The sequence below is a fragment of the Hyperolius riggenbachi genome, chromosome 4, assembly GCF_040937935.1.
Source record: "Hyperolius riggenbachi isolate aHypRig1 chromosome 4, aHypRig1.pri, whole genome shotgun sequence".
Lineage (NCBI taxonomy): Eukaryota > Metazoa > Chordata > Amphibia > Anura > Hyperoliidae > Hyperolius > Hyperolius riggenbachi.
In genome coordinates this window covers 349,422,144-349,446,268 of record NC_090649.1, presented here as the reverse complement: position 1 = coordinate 349,446,268, position 24,125 = coordinate 349,422,144, and the positions used below count along the sequence as shown (strand labels likewise).

Genomic DNA, 24,125 nt, shown 5'->3' with positions numbered 1-24,125 from the left:
ATTGTATCTGCCCATTTGTCCTGGTTATCACAAGATTTTAATTATGTCCCAAGTACAAAATATGGTGACAATATATCATTTCGAAATAAAGGTGTACTATTTTTGGTGTTTTTTTTCCCCACGATTTTCACGTGCACGTGCTCGTGCACCCGTGGCAGCAGCACTGTCTGACTTATAAAAACATCCTGGAGCCATTAAGAGGCTCTAGCAGGACGTTTTTATAAGTCAGGTTGTCATAAAGTGGTTAAAAAAAAAAAAGTGGATACAGCCTTCACTGTATAACAGTTACAACTGCTGGAATAAAGAAAAAAAACTGTTACTCTGCCAGGCATAAAAATCCCATGCATTTTTATTGGACATCGCTGAGAGGATGCTTACAGTTCCTCTTTAAAGTGGATAACACTAAAAGTTATAATTTTTCCAGATTACGTAGCAGATCTACAAAAGGAGCGTGCATCCTTCACCGAGATTAAGCGCAGGCTCAAAGGAGCTAATATTCCACACTCTATGCAATTTCCAGCTAATTTACACATTGTTGATGGTGATACTGTATATTGTAGCCATGGATGTCTTTCAACGCAAGGAAAGCATCTAAGCCTCCTTTAAATGCAGGTATAGAGTTTACCATAACGACTTCCTGTGGCAATGCATGAATCGATGTACAGAGGCGCCAGTAGGATAAAAGATACTAAAAGGTTTAAAACATCTAGGTGGTGGTGGTGGACCAACCGACCTAAAACAGACACGATGTTGTCGATTAAAGTCAACGAAAATTTATTCACATACTCCAAGGAACACTGTGACGCGTTTCACGGGCATAAAACCCACTTCTTCAGGCATTAAACAATAGGAGTATTACACTATAAAATGACAGAGACATAAACCATATCAGGGAGCTGTAAAATGTATGCTATACACTTGTAAACATAGATGTATATTTGTAATAGGGGGAGAAAGTGAAGTGGCAACGTAAGGGGTAATCTGGTGCATAATTAGTTGTTCTGTGTGTGAGAAGTGGGAGGAGGAGTGATTGTGGCCAGTATATTATGTGGGATATAGTAAGGAAAAATGGCTGGACTGGAGGAGGATAAGGGTCAAGGGGAGGAGGGGACATAAATCACAGCAAGTAGAATGGTGTATAACTGTGGGGGATGGGAGATGCAAGAAGTGTATGATTATGGGAAAAAGACAAGTACTCGGTGGTTAAGGTATAAGACGTGTAAGGGGATAAGGTCTTTAAGTAAATAGCATATAGGCAGATATCACTTACCAGCTATAGGTCCAGATAGGGCTTGGCACCTCTGTGCTCGTAAGCCCGCTCAGGACCTTTAAATAGACACATGTGGTGTATAGGAAACCATTGCAAGGCCGTGAATGAAGGGCGTGGGCGTGGTAGTGGCCAGGTTGAGGAACCAATAGGGTAAGGGAGGGGGTGTGGACAGGGGAGCGAGCTGTATGGACGTTATAGGGGAGGAGGGTGTTTCCTGGAGAAGGCGGAGCGGTGCGCCGATTGCATCATGCCGCTTGCCGCTAATGCGCATGCGTGAGTGGCGATGTGTGCCACGTGTACAGTGAGACTATGGGGAGTGCTGGGTATGGAGGGCGCCTGCGCGAGAGGCAGGGTCAGCCATGTTTGTTAAGGGAACACCGGGCAGTATTAAGGAAGGGAAATCCGTGGACAGAGTGTAACGATCGGTGGGCGCAGAGAGTATCTGATTACCGGTGATCTGCAGTATCACCGGAAATACAGATATATACCAGATTATAAGTGATCTGCAGTCTCACCGATAATCCGATATACAAACTAACCTCTGTTCACCTGAGTAGAGTGTAGTGTTTGGTGTAACAGTAACACTTAGAGGACAAGGCCTCAATGCAGCAAGGAGTACTGCACAGATTCCTTCCGCAGACCTGAGCTCTCCAAGACGGGAGGAGTCAGACTGACAGTAGGAAGGTATATCTGAAAGTGACCCTCAGGAGGAAGGATCGCTAACAGAGCGAGGAACCGCCTCTAACGGTAAGGTCGGTTCTCGAGGTCGGACAAGCCAGGTCGTACACACACGGACAGATAAAGTACAAGATCAGGAGGCAAACGCGGAGTCAAAGTACAGGCAGGGTTCAGCAACGAGGTATCAGATATATCGGGGTACAAAATCAGGAGGCAGAAACAGAGTCAAGGAACGAGCCGGGGTTCGGCAACAGAGTATCAGAAATATCGAGGTACAAGATCAGAGTTCAGGAGGATAGTCAAAGCAGGCAAAAGTCATAACATATAATCACAATCAAACTAGTACTTTAGCTATCAACAGAATCTAGCTAAGTGTAGGATTACAGCTCCAGCTGGTCCCGGCACACTTAAGGATCTGACTACAGGTCTGAGTGCTCCCACATATGTGATCGCACGCCAGACAAAGAGCAAGTGAACAACCAGCAGTATATATACTCTAGGACCTTTCCAGGACCTCCCTAATTGCTGGTCCAATGAGAGCAGTGGAATTTGTCAGCTGACCCAGCTGGTCAGCCGACACCCTTCTAACTGCTATTTAAACTCTGCCTCTGTGCTCGCGCGCGTGTAAGTCTGAATCCTGGTGGACTATCAGTCCCAGCCACACCAGTACTGTCATGCAATGTATCTAGTGCGGGGGCCGCCTCTGATGCGGATTCCGCCGTTACCAATGCGGATTCCGCCGCACTGCCCATGCGGCATGCGGCGTTTTTTCCGCGTTGTGACGCCATGCTGGACGCGGAAACAGCCGCCTCACCTCGAGAGACGGCGGCTTTTCCGCGTTTCCTCACACAGAGGAGGTGGATATGTGTCAATATACCCGGTTACATGAATGTAGAAAGATGTTTAGAACGGGGGATAAAAATAGTAATAAAGTATCTTCCTGTATTTCCAAAAGAGCGTAGAACTGTTACGGAAAACAGTAGTAGTGAGGGGATGCTGCCATCTAGTGGCCATTTTAGGTACATCTCATATTAAAGTTCAAAGCAGGTTACAGGAAATGAACAATTTTACAGAGAGGTTTCTGTGTATCCACTAATAGTATTGTTGCTTGTGTGTGTCAGCTATTGGTCTTATTTCTAATGTAGATCAGCTACTGGTCTTATTTTAGTTTTGAAGTTATGAAAAAGAGGGGGTTATAGAAATAAAAATTGAAATTGTGCAATGAAACGGGGACAATTACCAGCTGTGGGATACAGATAGAATGAACATATGTGTATAATACAAGGGGGTAATACATATTAATGTGCATAATACTAAAATATGGTCATACATAAATGATACATACAGATTTAAAAAAAAAAAAAAAAAAAAAAAAAAACACACACAAAAAAATAATAAACCATAAAAAAACATAAAAACACAATCATAAATGAACATAAACAATAAAAATTGATAAAAGGAGAGCGCAAGATTAAAAAGAGAAATCGGTAATTTCTGAGACGTGTACTTAATAGATTCTCTCCAGTACCTCATTAAGGCCATCTGGAGTTAGCGTTTTTAGAATTCATATCCAGTATATTTCTCGTTTTTTGAGGGAGTCAAAAGAATCGGAATGGTGGTGTGGAATTGATTCAATAAAGGTGATACGGAAAAGTGCAGGGTCGCTGTTGTGGTGTGTGGAAAAGTGGTGCACTGTGTAGGGGGTATTTTTTTTGTTATGTTCCTTTTATGTTGTCCCACTCTGCTTCTGGCTAATTGGGTGGTTCTGCCCACATACTGTAGCTGGCATGGACATGAAATGACGTAAATAACGTATTTTGATCCGCAGTTTATTGCGTTTTTGATGTTAAATGTTGTGTTGGTGACTGAAGAGGAAAAGGTAGGTGTATTGAGGACAAATTGACATGCTAAACATCTCTGATGATGGCATGTGGCACTTTCTGGGGTTAGGGTGGTCTGGGGATCTGTAATGTCTATAGGTGGCTGGCCTAGCTTGCTGGGGGCCAAGAGGCTGCGAAGGTTCGGGGCGCGTCTGTATGTAATCGCTGGTTTTGTGGGTAGGGTGGATCGTAGGTGGGGGTCCTGAAGAAGGATCTCCCACCTCTTATTAAGGATGCTGCGGATGGACTGATGTTGATGGCTGTATTTGGTAATGAATCGGGGTGCGTTACTGGTTTCGGTATCGGGAGGCCGTGTGGGTGGTTTCGGGGTTTTGGCTTTGTGGTGTGCATCCTGTAGGAGTTTTTTGGGGTACTTGCGGTCTGTAAACTTGGCTGTCAAGACTTTGGATTGTGTATTGTATTGTTGGATATCTGTACAGTTGCGGTATATTCTCTTGTATTGGCTGTAGGGGATATTCTTGGTCCAAGGGCGGTAATGGAAACTGTGGTAATGTATATAATTATTGGCGTCAACGGGTTTGAAGAAGGTTTTAGTTCTGATGTGATGTTGGTCAGTATATAGGACTAGGTCCAAAAATTCGATAGAAGCAGGGTCATAGTGAGAGGTAAATTGTAGGCCTGCTGGGTTGCTATTGAGGTAATCTAGAAAGGAGGGAATAGAGTTGGGGGTGCCTTTCCATATAAAACTCAAATCATCTATATATCTTTTGTAAAAGATAATGTTACTAGAGAAGGGGTTGTCTGAGTATAGTTTGGTGTGTTCTAGGAGCCCCATGGCTAGATTAGCATAGGGTGGGGAGAAAGAGCTTCCCATGGATACTCCGCTGACTTGGTGGTAAGTGGATTCTTGAAATGTGAAGATATTGTTATTGAGGATGAATTCAGTGCACTGTACTAGGAATGACTGTTGCATTGGTGGCATGGATGTGTTGGATTTGAGGTAATGTTGTAGGGCTGTAAGGCCAAAGGAGTGTGGTATGTTTGTATATAAGGAGGTGACATCGCAGGTGAGCCAGATGTAGTCGTCTTGCCAAGGTGTGGAATGTAAGAATTGGATGAGATGTTGTGAGTCTTTCAGGAAGGATGGTAGGGCCTGGACATGGGGTTGAAGGTGTGTATCAATAAATCGGGACAGATTGCTGGTTACGGAATCAATACCTGAAATGATGGGTCTGCCTGGTGGTTTGTGAATGTTCTTATGAATTTTGGGTAAATAATAGAAAAATGGGGTTTTTGGATGATGGTTGATAATGAAGTTCCTTTCGTTTTTAGTGATAATGTGTTTTAGAAGTGCTTAATTGATGCCATTTTTAAGGGTTTTATTGATTTCTGGTGTGGGATCTATGTTCAGTAATTTATAATGTTTGGGGTTGCTCAGTAATCTAAGGGATTCTTCTAGATAGTCAGCTCTATCTAGGATGACTATCCCTCCCCCCTTGTCCGCCGGTTTGATAACAATGTCTGTGTTGTTCCGCAGGGTTTTAAGGGCCGATCTTTCTGATGGTGTTAAATTTGAGGTGGGGAGGGTGTCAGGGATGGTGAGTTCTTGTAGATCTTTTAAAACTAGAGAATAGAAGGTGTCTATGAAGTTTCCCTTGGAAGCGGTGGGGTAGAAACGTGAGCGGCCTTTGAGTTTGATGTTAATGAATTTTTCTGTTTCTATTTCAGCTGTAGGAACGGATACAATGGGGATTGAGTCGTTGCTGGTGATGATAAGGCTATTGGAATCTGTGTGAAATGAGGTGTTAAGTTTTTTGATGGCAAAGTGTCTTTTAAGGGTGAGTTTGCGTATATAGGTATTGAGGTCATTAAATAGTTCAAATAGATCAGATTGATTCGTGGGACAGTAGGAGAGGCCTTTTTCTAATAAACCAGATTCTTGTTTTGTGAGATTGTGATGAGAGAGGTTAAAGATACTTCTTTTAGTTTCTGTGATAGGAGGGGGGGTAATTGTTGGGTAGAGGGCAGTTATCGTTTGTTTCTTTTTTCTTTTGCCTCTATTTCCTCGTTTTCTGAGTCGGATAGTGGGTGTTTGTTCTTTTTCAAGGGTTGCAGATGGGATTGTGTGGAAATGGGGCTGGGTAATTGGGTGGAGAGGATATTCTGTGTTAGGGAGGCTGGTAATTCTAAAAAAGAGGATGATAAGGTTTGGTTTTGTGGTTCGTCAGAATCCGTATGTTGAGAAATTCTAGGTATAAAAAACTTGCAGATGGTGGTTTGTAGGGGCTTAACGAAGGACGGGCTGGAGGGTGAGGTGTGTGGGTCTGATGTGGTGGGGGAGTTAGGGTCAGAATCGTACGTGCTAATTTGGGAGAGTCTAAAGTCGCCGTCCGTGTTGCTGACAGCTAGGTCAAGGTGGGCGGAGGGACAGTCATCCTTTTTGGAACCTGGTGTGTTAGGCTCATGTAGTGTAAGGGTAGGGGGGGGGGGGGGGCTGGAGTTGATAAAGTTGAAATTGTATAGTTTTGAGTTCATTTGGGTTTTGTTCTGGTCAGCCACAGTATGTGGGCTGTTGGTTTGTGGGTTCTTAAGTGTTGGATGGGAGATTGGCCGTGGTTTGGTGTGATTGGGGTGTCTTGTTTTAGGAGTGTTTTTGGAGTGGAGGGTTTTAAAGTGCGTGAAACTATTGGGTGGTGGAACCAGTTTTGAAAGAGGGATGGTGTTATTGAAGGTGTATTTGCTATTCGTGATGGTGGGTGGTGGTGGAGTGTCTGATTTAGTGGGAAGGAGGGGAGGGGGTGGGTATGGTGGGTAGATGTGCCCATTGGGTCTGTGGAGAGGGAGACTCATAAGTGGTGGTGGGGGGAAGGGTGGGTAGGTGCCTGGTGCTAAGGGTGCTAGAGGTTGAGGTGTGGGTCGTGGTTTCCTATCCCTTTCCCTGTGTTCTGCACACTCATAAAACGAGGAAATAGAGGCAAAAGAAAAAAGAAACACACGATAACTGCCCTCTACCCAACAATTACCCCCCCCCCTCCCATCACAGAAACTAAAAGAAGTATCTTTAACCTCTCTCATCACCATCTCACAAAACAAGAATCCGGTTTATTAGAAAAAGGCCTCTCCTACTGTCCCACGAATCAATCTGATCTATTTGAACTATTTAATGACCTCAATACCTATATACGCAAACTCACCCTTAAAAGACACTTTGCCATCAAAAAACTTAACACGTCATTTCACACAGATTCCACTAGCCTTATCATCACCAGCAACGACTCAATCCCCATTGTATCCGTTCCTACAGCTGAAATAGAAACAGAAAAAATCATTAACACCAAACTCAAAGGCCGCTCACGTTTCTACCCCACCGCTTCCAAGGGCAACTTCATAGACACCTTCTGTTCTCTAGTTTTAAAAGATCTACAAGAACTCACCATCCCTGACACCCTCCCCACCTCAAATTTAACACCATCAGAAAGATCGGCCCTTAAAACCCTGCGGAACAACACAGACATTGTTATCAAACTGGCGGACAAGGGGGGAGGGATAGTCATCCTAGATAGAGCTGACTATCTAGAAGAATCCCTTAGATTACTGAGCAACCCCAAACATTATAAATTACTGAGCATAGATCCCACACCAGAAATCAATAAAACCCTTAAAAATGGCATCAATGAAGCACTTCTAAATAACATTATCACTAAAAACGAAAGGAACTTCATTATCAACCATCATCCAAAAACCCCATTTTTCTATTATTTACCCAAAATTCATAAGAACATTCACAAACCACCAGGCAGACCCATCATTTCAGGTATTGATTCCGTAACCAGCAATCTGTCCCGATTTATTGATACACACCTTCAACTCCATGTCCAGGCCCTACCATCCTTCCTGAAAGACTCACAACATCTCATCCAATTCTTACATTCCACACCTTGGCAAGACGACTACATCTGGCTCACCTGCGATGTCACCTCCTTATATACAAACATACCACACTCCTTTGGCCTTACAGCCCTACAACATTACCTCAAATCCAACACATCCATGCCACCAATGCAACAGTCATTCCTAGTACAGTGCACTGAATTCATCCTCAATAACAATATCTTCACATTTCAAGAATCCACTTACCACCAAGTCAGCGGAGTATCCATGGGAAGCTCTTTCTCCCCATCCTATGCTAATCTAGCCATGGGGCTCCTAGAACACATCAAACTATACTCAGACAACCCCTTCTCTAGTAACATTATCTTTTACAAAAGATATATAGATGATTTGATTTTTATATGGAAAGGCACCCCCAACTCTATTCCCTCCTTTCTAGATTACCTCAATAGCAACCCAGCAGGCCTACAATTTACCTCTCACTATGACCCTGCTTCTATCGAATTTTTGGACCTAGTCCTATATACTGACCAACATCACATCAGAACTAAAACCTTCTTCAAACCCGTTGACGCCAATAATTATATACATTACCACAGTTTCCATTACCGCCCTTGGACCAAGAATATCCCCTACAGCCAATACAAGAGAATATACCGCAACTGTACAGATATCCAACAATACAATACACAATCCAAAGTCTTGACAACCAAGTTTACAGACCGCAAGTACCCCAAAAAACTCCTACAGGATGCACACCACAAAGCCAAAACCCCGAAACCACCCACACGACCTCCCGATTCCGAAACCAGTAACGCACCCCGATTCATTACCAAATACAGCCATCAACATCAGTCCATCCGCAGCATCCTTAATAAGAGGTGGGAGATCCTTCTTCAGGATCCCCACCTACGATCCACCCTACCCACAAAACCAGCGATTACATACAGACGCGCCCCGAACCTTCGCAGCCTCTTGGCCCCCAGCAAGCTACGCCAGCCACCTATAGACATTACAGATCCCCAGACCACCCTAACCCCAGGAAGTGCCCCATGCCATCATCAGAGATGTTTAGCATGTCAATTTTGTCCTCAATACACCTACCGTATTTTGCGCCGTATAAGACGCTCCGGAATATAAGACGCACCCAGGTTTAGAGGGCAAAATCCAGGGAAAAAAAAGATATAAACTAAACCTGGTGCGTTCATATTTCAGGAGCGTCTTGTACATGACCTCCCCCAAATGGTGTCCTCCTGTGTCCTGCTGTCTGCCCCCAGTGTCCTGCTGTCTGCCCCCATGTGTCCTGCTGTCTGATCCATGTGCCTGCCCCATGTGCCTGCTGTCTGCCCCCATGTGCCTGCCCCCATGTGCCTGCCCCCATGTGCCTGCTGTCTGCCCCCATGTGCCTGCCCCCCATGTAGAGGTGCACGATTTCTCGGTTTTTAATCGAAACCGCGATTCCTTAGAAGACGATCTTGGGATCGTCAGTTTTTTGCAAATCGCGGTTTCGCCTGCCCGAGTGCCCGTACGGCTCTGCCCGCCCGAATGCATTCATCTGAATGCGGAGGGAGGCGGGGGGCGGATCCACAGCATGCCGCCCTGTCATACATAAGATTGGCACTGATTGGGCAGAAGAAGCTGCGTGCTGTACGTGATAGGCGGAGCTGTCATCAATAAAGTTTGAACAGCCTGAAGAAAGACTCGGTGGCGGCAAAGATAGGAGGGCTCTAGGAAGTGAAAAGCCCTTCATTTTGCGGAATTCGCCGTGCGGTCCGCTGTTCATTAACTCGCCCGAGAGGACGTGCTCCGCTAAATGCATTAGAGCCCCCCGCTGTGGTGAACTTGTTACAGTCCGCTAAATGCATTAAAAGAGCCCCCCGCTGTGGTGAACTTGTTATAGTCTACGGCTTCGGCACAAGATGAAGGCGGAGGGTGCTTTTATGCCCTCCGGGACGCAATCCGTAGTTTGAACAGGTGACCCCATAACAGAGAGTGTGCCATTGCTGTTTTGTCATTAAAATGTGGTACTTAAGCACACAAACACATGGGGGAGGGGGGAGAAGCGAGAAACAAACAGAGGCAGCGCAGTTGACAGTCAGAGCATCAACTGTGAGTGTATGAGGGTGGCGGCGGGGAGCAGAGGCTAGTAGTGATGGGGTCTGTGTGAGACACTTGGTGTGCAGCAGCAAATAATTATATTATGGCATTTCTCTGTCGCACACCCAGTGAAAAAAATCGTGAAAAAAATCGAAATTGCAATTTCTGAGACAAAAATCGCAATTTCAATTTTTCCCTAAAATCGTGCAGCCCTACCCCCATGTGTCTGCCCCCAGGTTTCTGTCCCCCATGTGTCTGCCCCCAGGTTTCTGTCCCCCATGTGTCTGCCCCCAGGTTTCTGTCCCCCATGTGTCTGCCCCCAGGTTTCTGTCCCCCATGTGTCTGCCCCCAGCTGTCTGACCCCATGTGTCTGCCCCCAGGTTTCTGTCCCCATGTGTCTGCCCCCAGGTTTCTGTCCCCAGGTGTCTGCCCCCAGGTGTCTGTCCCCATGTGTCTGCCCCCATGTGTCTGCCCCCAGGTTTCTGTCCCCAGCTGTCTGCCCCATGTGTCTGCCCCCAGGTTTCTGGCCCCCATGTGTCTGCCCCCAGGTTTCTGGCCCCCATGTGTCTGCCCCCAGGTTTCTGGCCCCCATGTGTCTGCCCCCATGTGTCTGTCCCCAGGTGTCTGCCCCCAGGTTTCTGTCCCCATGTGTCTGCCCCCAGGTTTCTGTCCCCATGTGTCTGCCCCCAGGTTTCTGGCCCCCATGTGTCTGCCCCCAGGTTTCTGGCCCCCATGTGTCTGCCCCCAGGTTTCTGGCCCCCATGTGTCTGCCCCCAGGTTTCTGGCCCCCATGTGTCTGCCCCCAGGTTTCTGGCCCCCATGTGTCTGCCCCCATGTGTCTGCCCCCAGGTTTCTGGCCCCCGTGTGTCTGCCCCCAGGTTTCTGGCCCTCATGTGTGTCTGCCCCCGTGTGTGATCGCCGGGTCCCCCCTGCTTGCCCCCCTCCTTGTGTCCTGTCTGTGTGTTCTCGCCGGGTCCCTTTCTGATTGAGAAGAGGCAGCTGCTTACCTCCTCCATCTTGCCCGCGGCGATTGAAGACATCCGGCTTCTGTCGGGCGGCTTCCTCTAGTGCCGGCTTGTAATGACGCGTCATCGATGACGCGTCATTACAAGCCGGCACTAGAGGAAGCCGCCCACCGGAGCCGGATGTCTTCAATCGCCACGGGCAAGATGGAGGAGGTAAGCAGCTGCCACTTCTCAATTAGGGGGGCCCGAGCGCACACGTTGGGGACACGAGGAGGGGGGCAAGCAAGGAGGGAGAGGAGAGGCCACAGCAGGACGCACAGGCAGGGAATCCCCGACGGCGGGTCGCGGTTCGTATCGGCGGGTGTTCGTAAGTCGGGGATTCCCATTCCCTGCCTTTGCCGTATAAGACGCAGGGACTTTTTCTCCCCATTTTTTGGGGAGAAAAAGTGCGTCTTATACGGCGAAAAGTATGGTACCTTTTCCTCTTCAGTCACCAACACAACATTTAGCATCAAAAACGCAATAAACTGCGGATCAAAATACGTTATTTACGTCATTTCATGTCCATGCCAGCTACAGTATGTGGGCAGAACCACCCAATTAGCCAGAAGCAGAGTGGGACAACATAAAAGGAACATAACAAAAAAAATACCCCCTACACAGTGTTTCACACCACTTTTCCACACACCACAACAGCGACCCTGCACTTTTCCGTATCACCTTTATTGAATCAATTCCACACCACCATTCCGATTCTTTTGACTCCCTCAAAAAACGAGAAATATACTGGATACGAATTCTAAAAACGCTAACTCCAGATGGCCTTAATGAGGTACTGGAGAAAATCTATTAAGTACAAGTCTCAGAAATTACCGATTTCTCTTTTTAATCTTGCGCTCTCCTTTTATCAATTTTTATTGTTTATGTTCATTTATGATTGTGTTTTTATGTTTTTTTTATGGTTTATTATTTTTTGTGTGTGTTTTTGTTTTTTGTTTTGTAAAAATCTGTATGTATCATTTATGTATGACCATATTTTAGTATTATGCACATTAATATGTATTACCCCCTTGTATTATACACATATGTTCATTCTATCTGTATCCCACAGCTGGTAATTGTCCCCGTTTCATTGCACAATTTCAATTTTTATTTCTATAACCCCCCTCTTTTTCATAACTTCAAAACTAAAATAAGACCAGTAGCTGATCTACATTAGAAATCAGACCAATAGCTGACACACACAAGCAACAATACTATTAGTGGATACACAGAAACCTCTCTGTAAAATTGTTCATTTCCTGTAACCTGCTTTGAACTATAATATGAGATGTACCTAAAATGGCCACTAGATGGCAGCATCCCCTCACTACTACTGTTTTCCGTAACAGTTCTACGCTCTTTTGGAAATACAGAAAGATACTTTATTACTATTTTTATCCCCCGTTCTAAACATCTTTCTACATTCATGTAACAGGGTATATTGACACATATCCACCTCCTCTGTCCACGGATTTCCCTTCCTTAATACTGCCCGGTGTTCCCCTAACAAACATGGCTGACCCTGCCTCTCGCGCAGGCGCCCTCCATACCCAGCACTCCCCATAGTCTCACTGTACACGTGGCACACATCGCCACTCACGCATGCGCATTAACGGCAAGCGGCATGACGCAATCGGCGCACCGCTCCGCCTTCTCCAGGAAACACCCTCCTCCCCTATAACGTCCATACAGCTCGCTCCCCTGTCCACACCCCCTCGCTTACCCTATTGGTTCCTCAACCTGGCCACTACCACGCCCTCCATTCACGGCCTCGCAATGGTTTCCTATACACCACATGTGTCTATTTAAAGGTCCTGAGCGGGCTTACGAGCACAGAGATGCCAAGCCCTATCTGGACCTATAGCTGGTAAGTGATATCTGCCTATATGCTATTTACTTAAAGACCTTATCCCCTTACACGTCTTATACCTTAACCAGTACTTGTCTTTTTTCCATAATCATACACTTCTTGCATCTCCCATCCCCCACAGTTATACACCATAATACTTGCTGTGATTTATGTCCCCTCCTCCCCTTGACCCTTATCCACCTCCAGTCCAGCCATTTTTTCCTTACTATATCCCACATAATATACTGGCCACAATCACTCCTTCTCCCACTTCTCACACACAGAACAACTAATTATGCACCAGATTACCCCTTACGTTACCACTTCACTTTCTCCCCCTATTACAAATATACATCTACGTTTACAAGTGTATAGCATACATTTTACAGCTCCCTGATGTGGTTTATGTTTCTGTCATTTTATAGTGTGATACTCCTATTGTTTAATGCCTGAAGAAGCGGGTTTTATGCCCGTGAAACGCGTCGCAGTGTTCCTTGGAGTATGTGAATACATTTTCGTTGACTTTAATTGACAGCATTGTGTCTGTTTTAGGTCAGTTGGTCCACCACCACCACCACCTAGATGTTTTAAACCTTTTAGTATCTTTTATCCTACTGGCGCCTCTGTACATCGATTCATCCAGTGAACCACCCTTGGTGGAAGGGTGATATACCCTCCTTTCTTCTATCACAGAGAGCGACATCTTAATCCTGAGTGGGGACAGGTCTACACTCCCCACCCGCCTATACAGTGGTTGCCTCAGCGGTAACCCGTGTTTGTAAGTATAATACTTACCTGTCATTTCGTCCCTCCTGGGCTAATACCTACTACACTATATTGGGCTCTCGCTTTGTTTGTTTATATCTCCTGTGGCAATGCATTCCACATCTTAATCACTCTTACTGTAAAGAACCCTTTCCTAAATAAATGGCTAAAACATTTTTCCTCCATGCGCAGATCATGTCATCTAGTCCTTTGAGAAGGTCTAGGGACAAAAAGCTCATCCGCCAAGCTATTATATTGCCCTCTGATATATTTATACATGTTAATTAGATCCCCTCTAAGGCGCCTTTTCTCTAGACTAAATAAACCCAGTTTATCTAACCTTTCTTGGTAAGTGAGACCTTCCATCCCACGTATCAATTTTGTTGCTCGTCTCTGCACCTGCTCTAAAACTGCAATATCTTTTTTGTAATGTGGTGCCCAGAACTGAATTCCATATTCCAGATGTGGCCTTACTAGAGAGTTAAACAGGGGCAATGTTGTGCTAGCATCTCGATTTTTTATTTCCCTTTTAACCTCCTTGCCGGTCTAAAAAATCCGGCAAGGAGGCAGCGCCGCACTTTTTTTTAATTTTTTTTTTTTCTAAATCATGTAGCGAGCCCAGGGCTCGCTACATGATAGCCGCTAAGCGGCGGCATCCCCCCACCCACTCCGATCGCCTTCGGCGATCAGAGTATGCAGGGAATCCCGTTGAGAACGGGATTTCCTGCAGGGCTTCCCCGGTCGCCATGGCGACCGGGCGGGATGACGTCAACGACGTCATAGACGTCGTGACGTCAGAGGGAACCCCGATCCGCCCCTTAGCGCTGCCTGGCACTGATTGGCCAGGCTGCGCAGGGGTCTGGGGCGGGGGGGGGGCGGCTTGGCGCGGCGGGCAGCGGCGAATCGGCGGCGAGCGGCGGCGATCGCGTACTACACGCAGCTAGCAAAGTGTACTGCGTGTAGGGAAAAAAAAATTATGCAAATCGGCCCAGCGGGGCCTGAGAAATCCTCCTGCGCAGGTTACCCCGAGCTGAGCTCGGGATAACCGGCAAGGAGGTTAATGCATCCCAAAATTTTGTTAGCTTTAGCTGCAGCTGCTTGGCATTGAGTACGATTATTTAACTTGTTGTTGAGTACTCCTAATTCTAGTGGAAATGCATACGGTTTGATACTGATACTGAAAGAATGCAAGCATGGAAGAGGTTAAAGACGGTGTGGAGACACCTGCATAAACCCACAACATCAGATTGAGGCTGTGGGAGGAGCTAAATTTGCGTATGGGCGGCCAACAGGCAAAGCATCCTATATAGCTGAGGACTTTGGTTTAATGAGGTTGATCGTCCTGAAGAAGGCTAACGATTATTAGCTGAAATGCGTAGAGGTGCTATCAAGACTGTATAATCTGCTCTCAAAGCATTTAGGAACGTGGTGGGCTGCGGTAGCGCTCAGTGGCCAACCGCACACGAAAGTTCCATCAGCTTTAAGGTGACGTCACCATTAGAATCAGCGTGCAGTGTGATTCAGGAGAAGGAGCGAGTATCACTTTGGACCTAACAGGAAGTGACGTATGCCGCCGAACACAGCTGTCAGCTGGACGGAGAGAGAGAGAGCTCTGAAGTTCACGGCCCAAGGATGGGGAAACGAGCTTCTATTTTATTGAGGTACTCCTATCAAATTCACTCATTAGCTATAATCCAAGGAGTCAAAAGACTAAAGGTGCGTACACATGCACGACCGCAGCCAACAACGGGTCCGTCGGCACCTTCCGCTGGGCAGGTTTTCAGCAGACCGTAGTGCGTGTGTATGCACTGTCGACGGACTGATAAGGCTGTTCCTGAACAAGCTGGGCGGATCGTTCAGGAACAGCCTTATTAGTCCGCCGACAGTGCGTACACGCACTACAGTCTGCTGAAAACCCACCCAGCAGGAGGTGCCGACTAACCCGTCGTTGGCTGCTGTCGTGCGTGTGTACGCACCTTTATACTAAAACCGCTAATCATATGCACAAAGGTCTGTGTTTATTGAAATCAACACAACAGTTAGCGGGACTGTAATCTTGATCACGTTAACAATAGACTGTAATTTGCTCCCTATCTACAGGACTTACGCAAGGAAGTCCGTTTTTATTAAAACCGCTGAGATTGCAATACTGATCATAGATTACATTGCTTTTACACAGGATCAGGGTATTATCCCCCCCTTTTTCCTGTGCGTTTTTACAAGACCTAAGGTGATTGCCTTGTTGGAGTGTTTGTGGATGTTATGGATGGTATGAATGTGGGTTTAGTGAGTGTGGGTTTTTGAACTCTATTTTACAATTTTGTTGTGATTTTATAGATAATAGATTAAAATTATTAGAATAATATTAGTGCATGTTCCTTTACTTTTGATTTATTTATCAAGAACTAGCTAAAGCACAAGTAATAAGGTCACATTGAACTACAATAGCAGAACTATACAGAGTAGCACAGTGCCCAGCAGACCAGCATAGTGATGGCTATGATGGGCGAGGTCTAAAAGGGGAGACTTTTATGCTGGCATCGACCAATGGATGCAAGCATGCAAAGCTCCACACAGCTGAATGGTAATCATTCAATCCTGAGCTGGCTTGATTACCATTTGCTAACTGGTTGTGAATGCAAAGGACTCCCATAGGAAATACATGCAGTATTATGTAACAACATACCTGAAGGAAATCCAGGGCTATCTGGCCGCAGCTCAGCTGTAGTAAGCAATTGGAATGATGACAGCATCCTGAGCTGTCCAGAACTGCAGAGCAATTGCAAATGACAATGTGACTCATTCTGAATGCACAACCGAATGCAGGCAGACAAGCCAGAACTGTCCGTTTGCGGCTCCACCGCAATGGACAGAACATGCCACAGGAAGAATCCTTACATTTCTATTCACATAGTAATCCATATTCTAAACCTATTTGTACAAGATCGATCAATAGCTAGGAGGCACTATTACTTAGCTAGTTTAAATTTCTACCATAGGTTCCAATCCAATTGCATAACCATAAAAACGAGTGTTAGAGGAAAACATTGGTAATAGATACACATATGCACATACACATACAATTAACATTCATATATATAAAATATTTTTAGAACAAATCACCAGTCCCAAAGAAAGTGTGGTGGCGTTCGCTCCACAGTATCAAGAATCCCTAGGGCAACAGGTACGAGTCCAATGCGTAGTGGGGTAGTGGATAAACCCCAGGGTGCGATCAAGGCCACCTTAGTATACTCGGCTGCTCCCTAATGTAAGCCACTGAAAAGATAAAACAAAGAGGAAGGGGCGCTCAGAGATTTCCTTCAAACTAGTGGGTCTAAACATAGACAAAGCCTGCATGCAGTGAGTTAGAATAACGTGATCCGTTACAAAACAGTACTATGAACAGGACCATGGAATTTTATGTGCAATGAGTTGATATGCAGAATTATTCTCCTACGCAACTGAGCACTGTGAGCTAGCCCTAAGTCATTAAAGTGGAGATATTATATGTCTCTTAATTAAAATTGTGTTTTTCTCCCTAGGGGCCATATGCAATTCACTTTTTCACCTAGGTTTTCTCCTGGGAGATAATTTTGCATCTTCTATTAAACCACTTGCCGACCGCCCACAGCCGTTGGGCGGCGGCAAAGTGGTGTGCAGAACGACCACAATACGCCCATCGGCGGCGGCTTGTTCTGCACTATTTGGCCGGGGATCGCACGCTGGATGCGCGCGCATCCGCCATCTGTAGGCTACGCCCAACCGTGACGTCAACCCACCAGCCAATTAGCAGCGCCGGCGGGTTGTTAACCCCCGATCTTCCGCATATAATACGCTTTGTAATGTATACAAAGTGTATTATACAGGCTGCCTCCTGCCCTGGTGGTCACAGTGATCGAGGGACCACCAGGGCAGGAGGCAGCCCCCCTGGTAAGCACCCACACACACAGATCCTGCCCCCCGCCCTCTGATCGCCCATAGCACTTCTCAGACACCCCCCTGCCCAACCCCCAGACCCCTGTTTGCACCCAATCACCCATCAATCACTATCTGTCACTATCTGTCAACGCTATTTTCTAGGTTAGGTCCTAAACTGCCCCCTGGGGGCTCCTGATCACCCCCCACACCCTCATATCCTCCCCAGCCCCCCCCCCCCCCGGTGTACTCTATACATCTATTCTCCCCTGTAATCACCCACTGATCACCTGTCAATCACCCCTCAATCATCCCCTGTCATCACCTGTCACTGCCACCCATCAGATCAGACCCTAAACTGCCCCTTGCGGGCACCTGATCACCCGCCATCACCCTCAGATCGCCCGCAGACCTGTCCTCAGATCACCTCCCAAGTCCATTGTTTACATCTGTTCTCCCCTCTAATCACCCACTGATCACCCATTAATCACCCCGTCACCACCTGTCACTGCTACCCATCAGATCAGACCCTAATCTGCCCCTTGCGGGCACCCAATCACCCGCCCACACCCTCAGATCACCCTCAGACCCCGCCTGAACACCTCTCCAGTGCATTATTTACATCTGTTCTCCCCTCTAATTACCCACTGATCACCCATCAATCACCCCCTGTCACTGCTACCCATCATACCCATCAGATCAGACCCTCATCTGCCCCCTTGCGGGCACCAAATTACCCGCTCACCCCCCCCCCCCCCCCGATCTCCTCCCCAGTGCATTGCTTGCATCTATTCCCCCTCTAATCACACCTAGAGACACCCATCAATCACCTCCTGTCACCACCTAGCACACCTACCCATCAGCTCAGGCCCTAATTTGCCCCGTCTGGGCTCCTGATCACTCGGCCAAACCCTCAGATCTCCCTCAGACCCCCTTCCGATCACCTCCCCAGTGCATTGATTGCATCTATTCTCCCCTCTAATTCCTTCCTGAGACACCCATCAATCACCTCCTGTCACCCCCTAGCACTCCTATCTATGAGATCAGGCCCTAATCTGCCCCCTGCGGGCTTCTGATCACCCTACCAAACCCTCACCCGCCCCATTGTAGTGACAGAATTTTTTTTTTCTGATCACTGCTGGTCTCTACGACTTAATTGTGGCTGAGACCAACCGCTACGCCACACAATACGCAACCGCCAATCCAAGAAGCTACCATGCCCAGCCTTTTCGGTGGAAACCACTCCAAGTTTCCGAACGTAATATTTTTTGGGGCCTTCTCCTTAACATGGGTCTAGTCAAAAAGAATGTATTGCGGTCTTATTGGTCTACGCACCCAATACATCACATGCCCATGTTCTCTGCTGCCATGTCCAGGTCACGATTTGAGAACATCCTGCGCTTCCTGCACTTCAGTGCCAATACAACCTGCCATCTAAGAGGCCACCCTGCTTATGACCGGTTCCACAAAATTCGGCCCCTCATAGACCACCTGTCATCAAAATTTGCAGTTGCTTATACCCCTAAACAGGCATTTTGAGGCATTTGGTTTCCAGACTACTCCTCATGGATTTGGCCCCCTAAAATACCAGGGCAGTATAGGAACCCTGCAAGTGACCCCATTTTAGAAAGAAGACACCCCAAGGTATTCCGTTAGTAGTATGGTGAGTTCATAGAAGATTTTATTTTTGCCACAAGTTAGTGGAAAATGACACTTTGTGAAAAAAACTATAAAAATCAATTTCCGCTAACTTTTGACAAAAAAAAAAAAATCTTCAGATTGTAAGCTCGCAAGGGCAGGGCTCTCACCCTTTTGTGTCATGGAATGTTATTAATTCAATTGCTTGCACACTGTTAGAAATTTATACATTTTAGTCATCCTGTTAAATCAAATTGTAATCAGCAGTGCTGTATCTTGTATCAGTGTTCATATTTCCATGTATATCATTGTCTGTATCATTATGTATCCCTTGTTTGTTTTCTTACATTGTACATCGCCACGGAATATGTTGGCGCTTTATAAATAAATAAATAATAATAATAATAATAATAACTCGTCATACACCTAACGGAATACCTTGGGGTGTCTTTTTTTCTAAAATGGGGTCACTTGTGGGGTTCCTATACTGCCCTGGCATTTTAGCGGCCCTAAACCGTGAGGAGTAGTCTAGAAACCAAATGCCTCAAAATGACCTGTGAATAGGACGTTGGGCCCTTTAGCGCACCTAGGCTGTAAAAAAGTGTCACATGTTGTATCGCCGTACTCAGGAGAAGTAGTATAATGTGTTTTGGGGTTTATTTTTACACATACCGATGCTGGGTGGGAGAAATATCTCTGTAAATGACAATTTATTTTTTTTTACACACAATTGTCCATTTACAGAGATATTTCTCCCACCCAGCATGGGTATTTGTAAAAATACACCCCAAAACACATTATACTATTTCTCCTGAGTACGGCAATACCCCATATGTGACACTTTTTTGCAGACTAGGGGCCATATGCAATTCACTTTTTCACCTGAGTTTTCTCCTAGGTGATATTTTTAAACTTGTCAATAAAATGCCTCTTAAGCCACCAGAAAGCAAGAAAATACTCAAAATAATTTTGATAGTACCCTTTCACCTACTTTTTGGTACATTTTTATTTGAAAAGTGATGGAAAGTATTTAAAATCGAAGATGAAAAATTATCTCCTGGGAGAAAAGTAAGGTGCATATAGCCCTAGGTGCGCTAAGAGGCCCAACATTCTATTCACAGGTCATTTTGAGGCATTTAGTTTCTAGACTACTCCTCACGGCTTAGGGCCCCTAAAATGTCAGGGCAGTATAGGAACCCCACAAGTGACCCCATTTTAGAAAGAAGACACCCCAATGTATTCCGTTAGTAGTATGGTGAGTTGATAGAAGATTTTATTTTTTGTCACAAGTTAGTGGAAAATGACACTGTGAAAAAAAAAAAAAACCAATAAAAATCAATTTCCGCTAACTTGTGACAAAAAAATAAAATCTTTTTTTTCACTTTCTGGTGGCTTAAAAGGCATTTTATTTACAAGTTTAAAAATATCGCCTCGGAGAAAACTCAGGTGAAAAAGTGAATTGCATATGGCCCCAAAAGTTTAATCAGACAGGTGTTTTTGTTTTTTTGTTTTACCTTTTTATCATTTCTCTTTGCAAGATGCCTGAAAATGCGTTTGAAACGTGCATTCCTGTTTACTAACACATTTTGTTATTATTATAGTATACAAAGTCGCATAGAGTTGAAAAAGAAACTGGGTTGCAAACCTTTCAAGTGGTATTTGGAACAAGTTTACCCAGAATTGAGGTAAGATTTTAAATTCTATGTAACTCAGTACACATATACATACATAAGACATCATTTTGCAAGGATGATTGCACATCTTATTTAAAGGAGTTATCCGGGCTATATAAAGTAATTAAACGCTACTTACCGGGGGCTTCCTCCAGCCCCAAGCTCCCAGGACCTCCCTCGCCGCACCTCTGCGCGCAGCCGTTCGCCAGAGCTCCGACCCGGTCCCTGGCGATGACGTCAGAGCAACCTCCAGGTCGCTCTGTACTGCGCCTGCGCGAGCGGCGCTGTCAATCACCGCCACGTGGGCCGGAGCGGACTGCGCAGGCGCAGTAATTTAATATTTGCAATTGAAACCCCAAACCCTTGTCCATGTGAAAAACTGACATTCTCTGTCTTGTGATCTTTTCAGACACTATGCGTGTTCATTTGTGTTTTTTGTATGCATTCTTTGAGTAGTTAATGAAAATCAATGAGACTTTGCATGTGGTGTGCAAATTTATGCAGCAAGATATACATTTTTTTACACATACTAAAACTTGCAAATCTCTATTGACTTTCATTGCATGTGTGGCCATTCATAATTCACATACAATATCTGAAGTGTGAACGCTGCATACATACAATTACATGTATACAAGATTGTGCATGATTAATCTCATGAGGTAGTTATTATTATTATTGATTTATGAATATATTATTTGGTGCTGTACAAGTTAAATAATAATTTTTTTTATACAAAAAATATTTGTTGCTGGAAATGTTTGGTTAATTGAATCTACCATGAATTTCTATTGGCTCAATTAGTTCAGTAAGCCACTCAAACCCACAATCAATCTATCTTAAGCAGAGAAATGCAATCTGGTACCACATTGCATTTAGATAACCAGTCTCCCCCACATATGTAAAGAATGGCCAGTACTTTTGGGATCTCCCAGAATCCTTTATTGACAGCAAGAAAAGCATATAGAGGGAAACAGTCAGTCACCCTAAAACTGCTTACGCATTTCAGACTTCTCGATTATTACTCATAGCTAGAGTGGGGTCCACATGTGTAGAAAAGATCTGGGACTACACTTGGATTTAATACCATGGCTTTTATTGTGTTTATAAAAACAAACAGAGATAACGCGTCTGTGTAGCATCATTACGTTTATTTAAAATTCTCTGTACTAATAAAATTCTACTTAACCTCTCTTAAGGTATGGTGCAGTGCATGCCAAGCTCAAAGCATGTTCAGATAGCAAGCCATAGCCAGCGGCTTTCCTTATCTGGAGCTCCTGTTAATCAGCACGCACCCCTTATCAGGACGCTACGTCCACCGTTACGTTGGGATGACATCACTATGCGTTTCGGGGACCCTTCCCTTTCATCAGGTGACCACGTGATCCCTGCTAACGCTATATAGTCGGGTTCTACTCACTGCCATCTTGTGGCTTAAAAATATATGCTATAATTAGCACCTCAGCAATATTACTGCCATCTTGTCGCTAAAAACGATATTACCTCTAACTAGAGGAATGAATATAAAAAGCAGTACCCCATAATTTTATCAATGTGTAGAAAACAGAATAAACTGGCACCAGTATGCGGCAGGGACGGAACCGCCTCCACTGGTCTTACCTGCAGCGTGCTCCAGCAGCATCAACTATCTGGAAAGAGGAGAGAAGAGACGGGCACCGCTGCATAAAAGTTCTTTATTGTGGCCGGGTTACACAGTGGGGGAAAAGGTATGCCTGACAGCTGTTTCGCAAGTCTCAAATTTGCTTCTTCCAAGGTTAAAAGCATAAGCACAACCAGGGGCGCCTCTAGCCATTTTGTCACTCCAGGCGAGAAATCCTGTGGCGCCCCCTCCCTCTGTGGTTGCCCCCAGCCCCATACCCCCCACCCTCGTGGTGAACCCCACCCCAAGCCCCCCCGAAAATAATCGTAATGCAGCAGCATTTCACCAGAAAATCAGATAATACACTTATTGCGGCATGGGTTCACCAAAACATAGTTGTAATGCGACACAGCGTTTCACCAGAAAATACACTTATTGCGGCATGCACTCACACACACCACACACACACCACACTATACACACACACCACACTATACACACACACACACACACACACACACACGCACACCGCACACAAATACACACTGCACACACACACACACACACACACACACACACACACACACACACACACACACACACACACACACACACACTATACACACACTATATACACACACACACACACACACACACTCTCTCACACACACACTCTCACACACACACTCTCACACACACACTCTCACACACACACTCTCACACACACACTCTCACACACACACTCTCACACACACACTCTCACACACACACTCTCACACACACACTCTCACACACACACACACACACACACACACACACACACACACACACACACACTATACACACGCGCACACAGTACACACTATACACACGCGCACACAGTACACACTATACAGTGGTGTGAAAAACTATTTGCCCCCTTCCTGATTTCTTATTATTTTGCATGTTTGTCACACTTAAATGTTTCTACTTATCAAAAAACGTTAACTATTAGTCAAAGATAATATAATTGAACACAAAATGCAGTTTTAAATGATGGTTTTTATTATTTAGTCAGGAAAAAAACTCAAAACCTACATGGCCCTGTGTGAAAAAGAAATTGCCCTCTGAACCTAATAACTGGTTGGGCCACCCTTAGCAGCAATAACTGCAATCAAGCGTTTGCGATAACTTGCAACAAGTCTTTTACAGCACTCTGGAGGAATTTTGGCCCACTCATGTTTGCAGAATTGTTGTAATTCAGCTTTATTTGAGGGTTTTCTAGCATGAACCGCCTTTTTAAGGTCATGCCACAACATCTCAATAGGATTCAGGTCAGGACTTTGACTAGGCCACTCCAAAGTCTTCATTTTGTTTTTCTTCAGCCATTCAGAGGTGGATTTGCTGGTGTGTTTTGGGTCATTGTCCTGCTGCAGCACCCAAGATCGCTTCAGCTTGAGTTGACGAACAGATGGCCAGACATTCTCCTTCAGGATTTTTTGGTAGACAGTAGAATTCATGGTTCCATCTATCACAGCAAGCCTTCCAGGTCCTGAAGCAGCAAAACAACCCCAGACCATCACACTACCACCACCATATTTTACTGTTGGTATGATGTTCTTTTGCTGACATGCTGTGTTACTTCTACGCCAGATGTAACGGGACACACACCTTCCAAAAAGTTCAACTTTTGTCTCGTCGGTCCACAAGGTATTTTCCCAAAAGTCTTGGCAATCCTTGAGATGTTTTTTTAGCAAAATTGAGACAAGCCTTAATGTTCTTTTTGCTTAAAAGTGGTTTGCGCCTTGGATATCTGCCATGCAGGCCGATTTTGCCCAGTCTCTTTCTTATGGTGGCGTCGTGAACACTGACCTTAATTGAGGCAAGTGAGGCCTGCAGTTCTTTAGATGTTGTCCTGGGGT

General features: G+C 45.4%; 1 protein-coding gene across 1 annotated transcript in view; it reads left to right on the top strand.

The window, feature by feature from the left end:
- GALNT2 (polypeptide N-acetylgalactosaminyltransferase 2) overlaps nucleotides 1-24,125 on the top strand; it is a 1,163,038-nt gene that overhangs the window by 632,726 nt on the left and 506,187 nt on the right. The window contains exon 13 of the mRNA XM_068231909.1: nucleotides 20,553-20,636. Within this exon, the coding sequence (XP_068088010.1) occupies nucleotides 20,553-20,636 (84 nt within the window). The remainder of the gene's footprint in view (nucleotides 1-20,552; nucleotides 20,637-24,125) is intronic.